This window comes from Quercus lobata, chromosome 11 (genome assembly GCF_001633185.2).
Source record: "Quercus lobata isolate SW786 chromosome 11, ValleyOak3.0 Primary Assembly, whole genome shotgun sequence".
Taxonomy (NCBI): Eukaryota; Viridiplantae; Streptophyta; class Magnoliopsida; order Fagales; family Fagaceae; genus Quercus; species Quercus lobata.
The window spans coordinates 1950478-1964620 of record NC_044914.1 but is presented as its reverse complement, the minus strand read 5'-3'; the positions used below and the strand labels follow the sequence as shown (position 1 = coordinate 1964620).

At 32.3% G+C, this 14143-nt stretch overlaps 1 protein-coding gene across 1 annotated transcript in view; it reads left to right on the top strand.

The window, feature by feature from the left end:
* Positions 1–1963: 1963 nt before the first annotated feature.
* LOC115968461 (TMV resistance protein N-like) overlaps positions 1964–14143 on the top strand; it is a 63724-nt gene continuing 51544 nt past the window's right edge. The window contains exons 1-5 of the mRNA XM_031087865.1: positions 1964–2549; positions 3209–4313; positions 4490–4762; positions 4839–5235; positions 5337–9044. Coding sequence (XP_030943725.1) covers positions 2050–2549; positions 3209–4313; positions 4490–4762; positions 4839–5235; positions 5337–5365 — 2304 coding nt within the window. The 5' untranslated portion in view covers positions 1964–2049 and the 3' untranslated portion in view covers positions 5366–9044. The remainder of the gene's footprint in view (positions 2550–3208; positions 4314–4489; positions 4763–4838; positions 5236–5336; positions 9045–14143) is intronic.

Genomic DNA, 14143 nt, shown 5'->3' with positions numbered 1-14143 from the left:
CAAATGGTCATACTGTGATTAGGGATGTGGCTCTTTTCAATAATTGAAGGGTTTTTTTTTTTTTTTTCCCTTCGTTATTTTTGTAATTCCTAAGCGCATGATTTTATTTCCATCTCTTTTATTTGTGGAACATAAAGTGGTACCGGAAAAAAGGAATAGAAGATTTGGACTCTACTTAGAGATACAACTTGAGCAAAGAAAAAACTTTCCTTTTCTTTTCACTCGTTGCTCTCTTTCTCACTGTGTATCTCTCACAATTTTCTCTTACTCTATCTATTTTTCTATTCTCTTTTGCTTGCTCTCAGTCATGCCATTCTTCAAGACTGCACCGTCCTTAGTCTCACTCATTGGAGAAATTATTAAGTCCTCTGATGGATCACGTCATTTGTCCACCATTCCACTAAAAGACTCTCACTGTTTAAAATTGCTGAGTCAGTAATAAGTTTCTGTTTTTAAAAAATTTCTAATTCAACAATTTTAAATAAGTAAAAGTCTTTTAGTAGAATGATAAACCACATCACTTATCCACCTTTGATGACCTTATTGTAATTTCTCCTAGGATTTCTCCTCTTCACCCTTCTTCAAATGGCCGAATGGCCTTGCTTTATATTTCTTCATCTTTTCCTTCTTTTCTTCCTTTCACACTCTTGACATCAAATCACAGTAAATGCAACTCACTTACCTTGACTCTGCTTTAACCAATGCCGAATAGCCTTAATGCATCAATCCATTTCTTTTCTTCTTTTTCTCCTCAGCGTGTCCAACACGCCCAAGTCATTGCCCAAGAAGAAAATAGGCTGACTTTTGTGGCTTGTCCAACTACCTCTTTAATGAAATGTTTTATCAAGTGTGGGCTGGACCTACACTGCTATGATGCACCCAACAAAAATGACCATGTGTTGGATGTCATTTTGAATTAATAATATCTCAAATGATTTTTTTTTTTTTGTATTAAAAAATAACAAAATCTCCAAACTCTTATCATAATGTGTGATTAAATTTATATCAAATAATTTATATTAACAATTGTTCTTCAAATTTATTGATTTTAAATATTCAAAACCAAACACAACCGTGAATCAGTTGTGAAAGGTTCCTAAAGACCAAGGATGGCTCCACGTTGAAGGTAGGGTGGTCACAAGACCACCCTGACTAGGAAAAGTAATAATAATTATATATATAAATTTAAAAAAATTTATGAGTTGTCTATCCTTTAAAAAAAGTTGTGATCACCCTAAATTTTTTTAGGTCCAACAAAATTAAACTTTGGTCATCTTAATAATATATTAGGTCCTTTCAAATAGAAAGAAAAACCTTTAAAAAAAAAAAAACTAAAATTTAGGAAATGTAATTTGTAGCATTGATAATAAAACTAATGCAATAATTTTAAAATATGAAAATTAATAAAAGGAAATTGTAAAATTTTATGTATTTGCGTTTTTTTTCCCTTTCAATATATACATGAAATTATCCTTTTATTAGATTTTTTTTTTTTTTTTATAATAAAGTTCATTAATGACCACTAAAAAAAAATCTTGAAGCCGACTCTTCTTATGACCACTACACTTGAATCACTTTATTTATTTATTTTTTACATAGCCTAACATAAGGTGAATGCTCAGTGACCTTTCTTTAGGAAGCAGATTTTCTTGATGGAAACTAAAAGGGGGAGAAAAAGTAAAAGAGAGCCAAAGAGTTATTATTGTTTTACAGTTAATGAGGATGTAAAATAGGGGAGAATGGGATATGGCTCAAAATTGTTATACAGATGTAAAGTGAGCTGATGAGTCCTTTTCATGATGTTAAAACATCTTTTTAACTTCTTAGGAAAACTGAAGACGCGTAGGAATTTCTCTACTTTAAAGGCTCTTTTCCAAGGCCTTCATCCCCATTCCCCTTCCTAACTGTTCATTCATCCTGAGTGTTCCATTCAAATTGCTCTTTGTCAAAAGACACTTTTTTTTTTTTTTTTGGTGTGGTTTACTCATCTCTTGTACTTCACATTTCATCACATCTCTGATCTTTCCAATCTTCTCCTCATAGATCTTGATGGCGGCTTTCCCAACCGATGAGGGAGACTCCTTTTCTTCTTCCACTCACAGGGGGGACTATGATGTCTTCTTGAGTTTTAGGGGTGAAGATACTCGCCATGGTTTTACTGGCTATTTATATCAGGCTTTGTGTGATGAAGGTTTCAAGACCTTCATTGATAATAAAGATCTCCAAAAAGGTGAAGAAATTTCAGCAGAACTTATCAAAGCCATTAAATCATCAATGATTTCAATTATCATATTCTCTCAAAACTATGCATTTTCCACTTGGTGCCTTGAAGAACTTACCAAAATTGTTGAGTGTAAGAAAAATGGACAAAAAGTTTTACCAGTTTATTACAAAGTGGATCCATCTGAAGTACGCAAGCAGGAAGGTAGTTTTGGATTAGCACTAACTACACATGAAAAAAAATTCGAGAATAACATAGAGAAAGTGTTGAGGTGGAGGATAGCTTTATATGAAGCAGCTAGTTTGTCTGGATGGCATTATGAGGATGGGTATGTATCTAACACTAATCTTTTTTTTTTTTTTTTTATAGCTTTCAAACCTCTGATGGTTTTGTTATGACTACTAAATACCAAATTACAAAAATATTTTATCATGATAATATTTGCTACTACTATCTACTAAGGCACTAAGAGCATTGCTACTACTAAGGCATTAAGGCCAGCACAATTAGAAGGTTTATTTTTATATTTTTACTTGATTGGTAAGTTACAAACACATCTAATGTGCTTTCATCTGATGATATTACCTTTCACCTCTACTTGTGAGAGAAGGAAGTGTGATTTAAATCAAGGCTCATCAACTTAATAATTTGCAAATTTTCTTAATCATTTCATTTTTAGAGTATTATAAATGGGTTAGTGATGTAGGATGAAGGGGTGGCAAGTGGCATGAGACGAAGAACAAGAAGAAGGGGTAGTGACACAGTGTTAGGAGGAGAGAGAGAGAGAGAGAGAGAGAGAGTCAAAAGAAGAAAAATGCACATTTAAGTCTCAAATTAATTACCGTCTTAAATCTATGACTATGAGTTACATGCACATTTACTTAATTTAAAAAATGTGTCATTTGTAAGTCACACATCTAATCATCTTGAATTTAGTTCATTTTTGTAGCTAGTCTAACTATGTTTACCGTACTCTAAAATTGGCAGTTTTCCTGAATATCAGTTTATCCAAGGAATTATTAGAGTGGTATCAAGTACCAAATTAAATCGCACAAAGTTATTTGTTGCTAAATACCCAGTTGGAGTAGATTCTCGTGCAGAAGTCATAGAAAATCTTTTAGATATTAAGTCAAATGAGGTTCGTGTGGTTGGAATTCATGGCCTTGGGGGAATAGGAAAGACTACAATTGCAAAAGCTGTGTATAATAGAGTTGCTGATCAATTTGAAGGAAGTAGCTTCCTAATGAATATCAGAGAAAATTCAAGAACAAATTGTAGCATAATCAAACTACAAGAGCAACTTCTTTCTGAGATCTTAGGGAGCAAAGAATTTAAGGTGCACAGTACATCCAGAGGAATCAATGTGATCAAGGAAAGACTTTCATGCAAAAAGATTTTTTTGATTCTTGATGATGTGGATAAATTGGGCCAAATAGAAAATTTTCTATTTGGAAAATGTGATTGGCTTGCTAATGGAAGTAGAGTTATTATAACCACAAGAGACAAACATGTGCTAACTACTCTTGGAAATGATCCTTTAATCTACAAGGTTGTGCAATTGGATCGACATGAAGCTCTTCAACTCTTTAGTATGCATGCCTTCAATAAAAACGAACCTGAAGCAAATTATTTACAGCTTACAAATCAATTCATATGTTATGCCAATGGCCTTCCATTAGCTCTACAAATCATAGGCTCCGATTTGCGTGGAAGAAGCATTTGTGAATGGGAAAGTGAATTAGAAAAGTATAAGAATATTCCAAACAATGAAATTCAAAATATACTAAAAGTAAGTTTTGAAGGATTGGACAAAAATGAACAAGATATTTTCCTTGATATTGCATGTTTCTTCCAAGGAATGTCCAAAAATTACGTTGTGGATATCTTAGCTGCTTGCAATTTATATCCGAATTCTGGTATTTCAAAACTTATTGATAAGTGTCTCATAAGTGCTGGATTTGACAATTTATGGATGCATGACTTGCTACAACAAATGGGTAAAGATATTGTTCAACAAGAATCAAATGTGCCTGGAAATCGTACAAGGCTATGGTGTTATGATGATGCTTTAGAAGTTCTTACAGAAAATACGGTATAACTTCTTTTTCTTCTCTTCTTTTTTAAGCAAAAAAATAAAATCAATTTTTTTTTTAATGTTCAGAAAAATATAAGTTTATCATTAACCTATTTTGTTTAAAATTTCAAATTGTTATGATGTTGACAAATTCTATTGTGCAATGTGTTCCACCCAATGCTCTATCTAACCAGGGTTCAGATAAAATTCGAGGCATAATGTTGTCATTCCATAAACCAATAACAGTGACATTGGCACCTAAAGCTTTCAAAAGGATGAGAAATCTCAAATTTCTTATAGTTGATAATGTGCACATTTGTGAAGAACTTAAATATCTCCCCAACGGATTAAGGTTCCTTCAATTGCCTAATTATCCTTTTCCCTTATCATCCAATTTTTGTCCTCAAAAACTTGTTACACTCGAGATGCCACATAGTCGCATTCAGTTAGAGAAGTTATTTAAGCAGGTATGGTTTTCTTTAAAAATTATGTTCAAAATTTTTTAATTTAAAGTTTGTTGAACATAATTTTTTTTTTCTACAGGAGTTTCAATTCCAGAATTTGAAAAGTATCAACCTTCGTAGATGTGAGTCTATTACAAAATTACCTAATTTATGCGCCCCAAACTTAGAGAACTTGGATCTTTCATTTTGCAAAAATTTAGTTGAGTGTCATGAGTCCATTAGATTTCTTGATAAGCTTCAAGAATTGCGTCTTTCTAGTTGTGAAAAACTTCAAAATTTTCCAAGCCATCTCACGTGGAAATCTCTCAACACTTTGGATATTTCATCCTGCTCAAGGCTTGATTTTTTTTCTTTCTTATTCGCCGAATGGTGTCTCACTTGGCCTATGGACATCATTAGGGTTCATGGTTTATATAGCTATTGCTGTAAAAATGTTGTGGATCTTGAAGATATCATCAAACAAATTGTTCAGTCAGGTGTTTCTCTCTCTCTTTCATTCAATGTTATATAGAAACACTCCTTTTACCTTCTCGAAAATAGATTATTAAAATTGTTTGAATTTGATTATTGCAAACAGTTTGGAGAATTTTGGCGATCACGATATGAATATGAACTTATACTACCTGGATCAGAGATTCCAAAGTGGTTCAATCATCAAAGTGTTGGAAATTCCATTTCATTCTGGGTTGGTCGTGATTGTAATTATCTAAAATTTTATTACTGTGTTGTTTTAGAACCGAAATGGCATGATACTGTTCACATCTCCTTGAAATTTAATGGAATAAAGTTCATTAATTTGATCCCTTATAGATTCAAACGGATTACGGATATGACGTGTAATCATGTATGGTTTTTAAAGCTATATGAAAGTCCCATCGATTCAAAGGACTTAGATCAATTTGAGTGGAATCTTGTGGAGGTTGAATTTGGAGCTGCTGTATCTCATACCCTAAGGTGTGGGGTCCATGCTGAATGCATCTGTCCACTTGTTCAAGATCTCTCCACCGACACTCTCCCACCTACTCCAATACCTGCCTTTCCCATTTGTTCTATTTCAAACACTGTCACGCCTTCCCCCCACCTCTTAAACTCTTGTTTGGAGCTTTCAAATTCGAATTCAATGGAAACAACATATACTGATTCTGACTCACCTTCGGAGGGCTCTCATGATGATGGATGTGATTCGAGTTTGTCACTGTGCACTTCTCCCATGGGAACAAATTAGCCTCAGGTCACTGTCCCTAATGACACTAGCCACATCTCTTTGCCAAAATTACGCTTGGGTCTGCCAGGTTTGGGAATTGGCCCATAACTATGTTAGTGATGATGATTCTGACTTCAATTTGTATTCTCCATTGAAGAAAAGGAGAAAATCTTGATCGAACTTGGATGAAGAAATATGCCTCCATCTGAAAAAGAACTTTGAAACAATTTTCTTCTTCATAGTTCCCATTTCATTTCTTTAGCATTTGATGCTAAGGTACGTCTCTTTTTTATTAGTTGGATTGTTTCATTTGCATCTTTGGATGCTCATTCATTGGATTGGGTACCAACATAATTTGAATAGAAACTAACCCAAAGAAAATGCTGAATAGATGAAAGAAATTATGAAAAACCTATTTCAATTTTTAGACAAATTATGAAAACAAGCAGTTACGTGTTTGTCGCATAATTTCTCTCTCTGATAATGAAGCTACTCCTACTTCTTGATTTATTAAAATTTTGATTTTTATTCCATTTCTCCATTGTTAGCATAATATGCGAGTATTAGGATTTTTGTCTATTAGTCTATTACTAGCCGGCACCAATTTTGAAAATTCAAACTTCAGTAGTAATGACCTTATATGCTAATGCCATCCTTAATTTCATAAAGCAGGAGGTTTTGAAATGGATTTGACTTTGCCAATAGTCGTAGTTTCAAGGTCCTTTGAACACACCATTACATTTTAAATGCTTTCATTTTAAAATTGATGCTGATAGTATATATTGTCTCAAATTTTATAATCTTGTCAAAATGTTGGGAATTATATGTGGATTTCTGATATTAGCTTGTTTGTTATTGATGATTTCCTCCTCCACTATGGTTGGTATTGATGTTACCTTCCAGGTTGATCCATTAGTGGATGTAGCATTTCTGGAATGAATTAGGGAGGTCTTTAATCTGGTGGTAATAAAAATTTTATATTGTTAAGACTTTTTCGTTATAACGTTTTGGGTGACGCTCTTTGGTTTTTTCTCCTCACTTGGGCATGCTATTTTATAGCTTTAACTATGAGTGAAATGTGTCTTTGTTATTGATTGTTGGACTCTGAAGTGGTGATTGAAAAACTGAATGTGTAGAACCGAGCTAAGTTGCTGTGTGAAATCCTACTAACAAGGTTTTGTTCTTTCACATCAAGTTGTTCTTCAACCTATGTAATAGTGGAATATTTTTTTGCTTCCGAGGATGAAACAACATAATTTTTGGGGGATTGGTAGGGTTCTTTGGGTTGGTGTCGGATAATTTATTGAAATTTGATCTCAATTTTAGCAATAATTCACTACTTTTGGTCTGGTTCTTTGGAATCAAGTGTGAATTAACCAAAAAATGAAATTTGTGATAAATAGGATTTTAAATCATGGGAGTTTAAATTCCTTCATTTGTTAATTTCCATGTAAATAGTAAAGTTTCATCCAAAAGCAAGATATCTATTTCTATTCCATGTAAATTAACCAAATATGCTTTTGATTTTGTGTCAAAAGAAATTCTTGAACCTGATTTGAGGGGTAAAGACCCAACTACAAAAGATAAAAGCCCAAGTCAAGAGCCATTAAGCACCCTGGAGAAGAGTATGTGCCACAATGCACTGAACATCTAGTTAGGAGCCATTATCTATTTCTTCCATAAATAATACTACAGGTACTTTGGTTTTGTTGCTTTGTTTGTAAGCTACGGACTTTTTGAATTTTAGGGGAGAGGGGCATAAAATTAGATAGGTGGCATGAGCTGCTTCTCTTTGTAGTTTTCTATTTTCCTATCTCTGCATAGTACATATTTTGAGTGAAAAGTACGAGGAATAGCAACTGGTTATGTGAGATTCATTTGTGACATATTCATCATTTGAGTGTTTATATAAGTTTTTTCTTCAACCCAATGTTTAATTGGTATCTATATTATTGGGGTGAATTGCAGGGGACAAAATACTTTCCTTAAAAAATGAACCCGGGATACTAAGTCATAATGGTGTTTTTTTTTTATGTTTCAGTGTGGTGAAAACATGAGATTCAAAATCAATCCTTACAGTGGCTCAGTGCCTAGAGTTTCATACTTTTTTTCCCCTCATTTTCTATATTGTGTTGGCATGATAAGGAGTGTGTGGCAGTTCGACCAGAGCAAAGTACAAGTCAATTTGTTTCAAGCAACAGTGCCAACACAGAAAATTTAAGCAGCACAAGTAGGCCAAGGTTGATTGAAAATGAGGATGGCTTCCTGGAGCTGAGCTGCTTGCAAGGGTGAGTCTGGACATTACATGAAAATTATTATCTATTTTTTGTCATCAATAATATGTTTATGCCAAAATTGTCATGATACATCTGCGCAATACCAAGATTGACTGCCACCAATGCTTTTGATGGTGAAGTTATGAAAGTATTGAATCGATCAATCTGATACCATTTTTTCAGGTCTGATGATGGATCCATTTTTCTTCTCTGACTCCACTTTTAGATGGACCTCTATGTGTAAAAACTGGGTTATAGTGACCCATTTAAATCTTATGGAATGGCAAGAAAAACCTGCCTAGAGAACATCACTCATCACTGCCACAAGTGAGCCTCACTCATTGCCAGTGGATTCACATACCTGTCCTCATGCAAATGCATACTTGCTCACTTCATATTAGCTATTCCTTGCTTTCCTCTATCCTCCGTTTTCTGTCATTTCACTCCATTGATCCATAAAACAACTGAGTAGCATGTGAGGTAACAATTATATGGTAACTGCAATTCATGAGCATACCTTTGATAACTTTAGGTGAACGTACTTTGACCATGAGGTATATTGGTTAAGGTCTAATATTCTGCAATGGAGAGAACAAATTAAATGGACATGCTTTTAGTATCCTTTTTGCTTGCCTGCTGGGATATTTCTTCTACTTGTTTTGATTTTTTAAATTTGAGAGCCTGTTCTCTAAGTGTTTGGTTGCTACTACCATATTATACGTAGAAACTGTTTTTTGTTCATTCACTACCTTTAACTCATTGAAGATATTGCATTGCAGACATGTCACATTACAAAACTGGCAAGGTGGTTGTTTACTCAGTTTATATATTTGTAATCTTTCCTACTTTGAAGTTTCACTGAACTGATGAACCTTCACTTTGATGCTTTTAAAATTTTAGTCTCTTTAGAAGAACTTTCTTTTATTTATATATGAGCGTGCTTACAGTGGATAGTTTGTCTGTGATGGTTCCATCACCATATTAGGAGGCCTATTTCTGGTGATTATAACCTATTTAAATTTGATTTATTATTTAGATGTATTTGGACTAAAGCTTGTAACAGCCCAATTTAGAGTTTCTGAAGCTCGTCTTCAGTGAATTTTCAAGTCATACAAACAAAGCGAGAAGTAGGTTAGCTTCCTATGTTTCCTTTTGTTTCATTCTCCTTTTCTTCCCTTTGTCCTGTAAGTTTGAATTCCAATATGCTTGCCTAGTTATTGTAGATTAGTGGTAGAGCTGTCTTTAGTACATGTAACTATCCTTAAAGGGACAAGATGCACGCACCAGTCATGGCTTGCCTTTTTGGTTCATATCTGAATCCTATATGATCTGTGTTAGTATAGCTGCAGTGCTGCACCTTTTTAAGAGGAGGGTAAAAAATGTTTTTATTAATAAAAAGGAAATCGAAATAAGCTGTGTTATCGTTTTACTTATCATCAGGAAAAAAAGCTATATTATCTTACAGGGGAAATCAACCATATTTTCTTTTTCTTTTCTTTTTTTAAATAATTTTTTGCTAGATAGCACTGGGTGTATGTTAGGATTTTGTCTTAGGTTTTTTCTAAAAAAAGCAAAAAAACTCTCGTTCCCAAAAAAAAAAAAAAAAAAAAACCCAGGTTTTTTAAAAATAAGTTGACTTTTATCTTTTTGCCTCAAATTTAGCAAATAAGCTTCAGGAAACTATGGGAAGTCAAAGAAAGTGGAAGTGATTTTTCTTTAGTTGGGATTTAAAAAATGATTTTGGGTATCCCATATAACCTGAACTACTTTGTTGTATCTTGCTTGGTATTTGGACATTTAAATTGGAGACATTATCAGCTTTACTATAGGTTACTGTTCTGGGAAAAAAGGGACTTGTTTAATTGCTGTTTGATACATTCGTGGAGGGTGACGCACTTATACGCTTGCCATGTTCCCATAGCTTCCACTCTGCCTGCTTGGATCCCTGGCTTCGAACTTGTGGTGACTGCCCATATTGTTGCAGAACTACAAACATAGTAACAAGTCACAACAAAGCATCAAAGAGTTAGATTTTTTTTTTTTTTTTTACTAGAAATGTTTTTGTAATCTGGGTTTTCCTACACGTGTGAAAGTTTTGGCACTGACCAAATTTTTTTTTTTTTAAATTTGTAATTGTGTGCATATGTAATTATTGTATCTCCTGCTCCGTTGTACACACGAGAGAATCTGGTCTAATTGTATTTCTTGATTGCTATTTTGAAATTTGTTGAATATGTGTTTTATTGTTTTAGATTACCTTTTGATCTCTCTCCTCTATGCTTTGGTCCTTATTCTATTTTTCATTTTAATTATTGCCAAAACAATAGTATAAACTAGAGAAATAATTTTTAAATATAGTTATTTCAGGTTTAAGGGAAAAGCTCAATTTGGAGTGTCAATTGGTCCTTAGTAAGGACGTCATAGTGTGGTTAAATGGCTTCTGTAAAAAATTTAAAATTTGATTTTGGATCGACAATTGTGGTTAAAAGGTTCCCATTAGAAATTTAAAATTTGATTTTAGATCAATGATTTTAGGCAGAATTTGAACTTAAATCCTTTATTTGAGAAAAAAAAAATTATCGTGTAAGTAAATTAGAACCCACGAATTAATTTGAATTGATTAAAAAAAATAAGAAATTCACCAATTACCTAGCATCATTTTTTGGGTACTTTTTGTTTGGTTAAATTTTAGTATAATAATAAGAATGAACAAAGTTTCTTCGTAAACTAGTTTGGAGAAAAATTCTTCAAATTTCTCATATATATGTATATATATTGTGAATTTTTAAATTTTAATTGCTGAATTTCATGTTCTTTATGTTTTTAATATGCATATTAAATTTCATTCAAATCAAATGCTATTTATTATTCGATCAATAAACTTATTTTTTTATACATAATTTTAGATCTCAAAAACTTGAAATTTTAACTTTTTTTTGGACATAACAATTAATTTTTTATTTTATTAAAATTTTGCAAGCGCAAGGATATAATAAACACATGTAATCCAGATGCTAGATTTTTAAAATTCACACTTAATATAAAGACATATAAAAAATTTGAAAAGTTTTTTTCCAAACTAGTTTTGAGAAAATCTTTGTTAAAAAACAATTGATACTCTAAAAAAATTTATTAAAAAAAAATTTATTAAAAAAAAAAAAAAAAAAAACCTAGAATCATTGACAATCGATACTCAATCTTCTATATATTTGTTAATATGAATAATTCTAGGGATATAAATTATTTTACAAAAAAAAAAATTTATAAACTACTGATGTAGTGATTGATTATTGGTTAATGAAAAAGTGATATTAAAGGTGGGCCTAGATGAAAACTAATAAAAGATTGGCCACATCAACATTTTGTAAAAATATTGTAAAATAGTTTGTGGCTTTATTGGAAATAAAAAATAAATTAATAATTATGTCAAAAAATTTTTATCTTAACACAACTAATTTATCTCACCTTTCAAGTTTCCAATAAGAATCTTCATACATGTGAGAGCAGTGTTATTAAACCTAGTCTGGCCAATCGAACCAGTGACCCAATGCATTGACCGAGCCGGGTGATTAATTAGATCGGAAAAGTATGTGACCTGGTTAAAATTGGTGCAACCTAGTGGGTTTTAAACAACCTATGTGACCCGGTTGGGTTTTTATTAACCTGGCTAAGTTTGTGAATTGTGTAAAATTACATTAATAGATCCACTGTGGCAGGACTTTTGTCTCGGTCCCCAATCAGGTATTGTTCGCTTTGGGATGGGCAAAGATCGACCTACGTCCCACCTGCACAAATTTGCTCAATCCCACACTAGGGAGAAATGCCTCTCACCCTTACCTTATAAGCCTTTGGCCTAAGGAAGGGTGTACCATAGTATGTGTGATCTCGTCTCAGTCCCCAATTAGGTATTGTTCGCTTTGGGATGGGTAAGGATCGATCTACGTCCCACCCATACGAATTTGCTCAATCCCACATCGAGGAGAGACGCCTCCCACCATTATCTTATAAGCCTTCGGCCTAAGGAAGGGCCTACAGTACACCCTTCCTTAGGCCGAAGGCTTATAAGGCAAGGGTGGGAGGCGTCTCTCCCCGATGTGGGATTGAGCAAATTCGTGCAGGTGGAACGTAGGTCGATCATTTCCCATCCCAAAGCAAACAATACCTGATTAGGGGCAGATTCACACTTTGTACTTTGTTGTTTATATGTGTACCACTACTTTTCAGTTTTCACAATTCTCAAAACTTATTGCTACGGGTTGCTATTATGCATAAATTTTTTATGCTTTGAAGTCTAAATAGATGTACTTGGCCAACAATTAGCATGTAAGTATGACCATATAACTCTATGCCACCAACTATCTTCTTTTGTTTAGGTTTTTTTTTTTAATTTTTTTTTTTATACTTTATTTCTTGTTTGCTTTTTAGTTTAAAGCATCTTTTGATAATTTTGTTGTTGTTGTGTACAGTGTGAGTGTATGGCATTGTTTTTTCTTTGGGTTTTAACCATTTTGTTGCTTTGAATTTGTCTGTTGCTTTAGGTTTTAGCTGGCCTTAACTTTACTGACAATTATAAATTAATTTGTTTGTTTCTTCTAATGCTATTGCCTATGAAATATTGATTTTGAATTATAATGGCGAGTTTAATTTAGGCATATGCCTCTAAAAAAAAAAATTACAATTCAAGTTATGCTTTCATAAACTTAATTTTATATATATTTAATTTTTAAAATTTTTATATTTGACCATGTGATTTGACTAATGACTCACTGGTTGAACTAGTAACCCAGCTCAAAAACCAAGTCAACTTCCGGTATGAATTTAATAACTATGCATTAAAGTGAAATGTGACGAAACAAATCAACTTTAAATTGTTGGAAGGAAAGCTAAAACTGTGTAGGACCGTTGGTTAAAGAGATTGCATAGCGGAAACTTTGAGGAAGAGGGATTTCTTACTTTCTAGGAATTTATGTTATTTCACTTTCAGATATACATATATATATATATATATATTGTGAATTTTAAAAAATTAATTATTGAATTTCATGTTCTTTATATTTTTAATATGCATATTAAATTTCATTTAAATCAGATGTTATTTATTATTCGATCAATAAACTTATTTTTTTATACACAATTTTAAATCACAAAAACTTGAAATTTTAACTTTTTTTAATGACATAACAATTCATTTTTTTATTTTATTAAAATTTTGTAAGCTTGGAGGATATAATAAGCACATGTAATCTAGATACTAGATTTTTAAAATTCACACTTAATATAAAGACATATAAAAAATTTGAAGGGTTTCTTTCCAAACTAGTTTTGAAATAAACTTTGTTAAAAAATAATTGATACTCTATAAAAAAATAAAATAAATAAAAAAGAGACTAGAATCATTGACAATTGATACTCTATCTTCTATATATTTGTTAACATGAATAATACTAGATATACAAACTCTTTTACAAAAAAATTTACAAATTACTAATGTGGTGATTGATTATTGGTAAATAAAAAAGTGATATTGATAATAGGCTTAGACAAAACCAATAAAAGATTGGTCACATCAACATTTTATAAAAATATTGTATAATAATAGTATTACTCTTATTAATGTTATTAGAAATTTAAAATCCATTAATAATTATGTCAAAACTATTCGATCTTAACACAACTAATTTATCTCACCTTTCTTTTCTCAGGAAAAAAAAAAAAAAAAATTCACCTTTCAAGTTTCCTATAAGAATCTTCCTACACGTGAAAGTGAAATGTGATGGAAAAATCAACTTTAACTTGTTGGAAGGAAAGCTGAAACCGTGTGGGACCGGTAGTTGGAAAGATTGCACCAGGGAACTTCCAAGAAGAGGGATTTCTAACTTTTTAGGGATTTATGTTATTTTACTT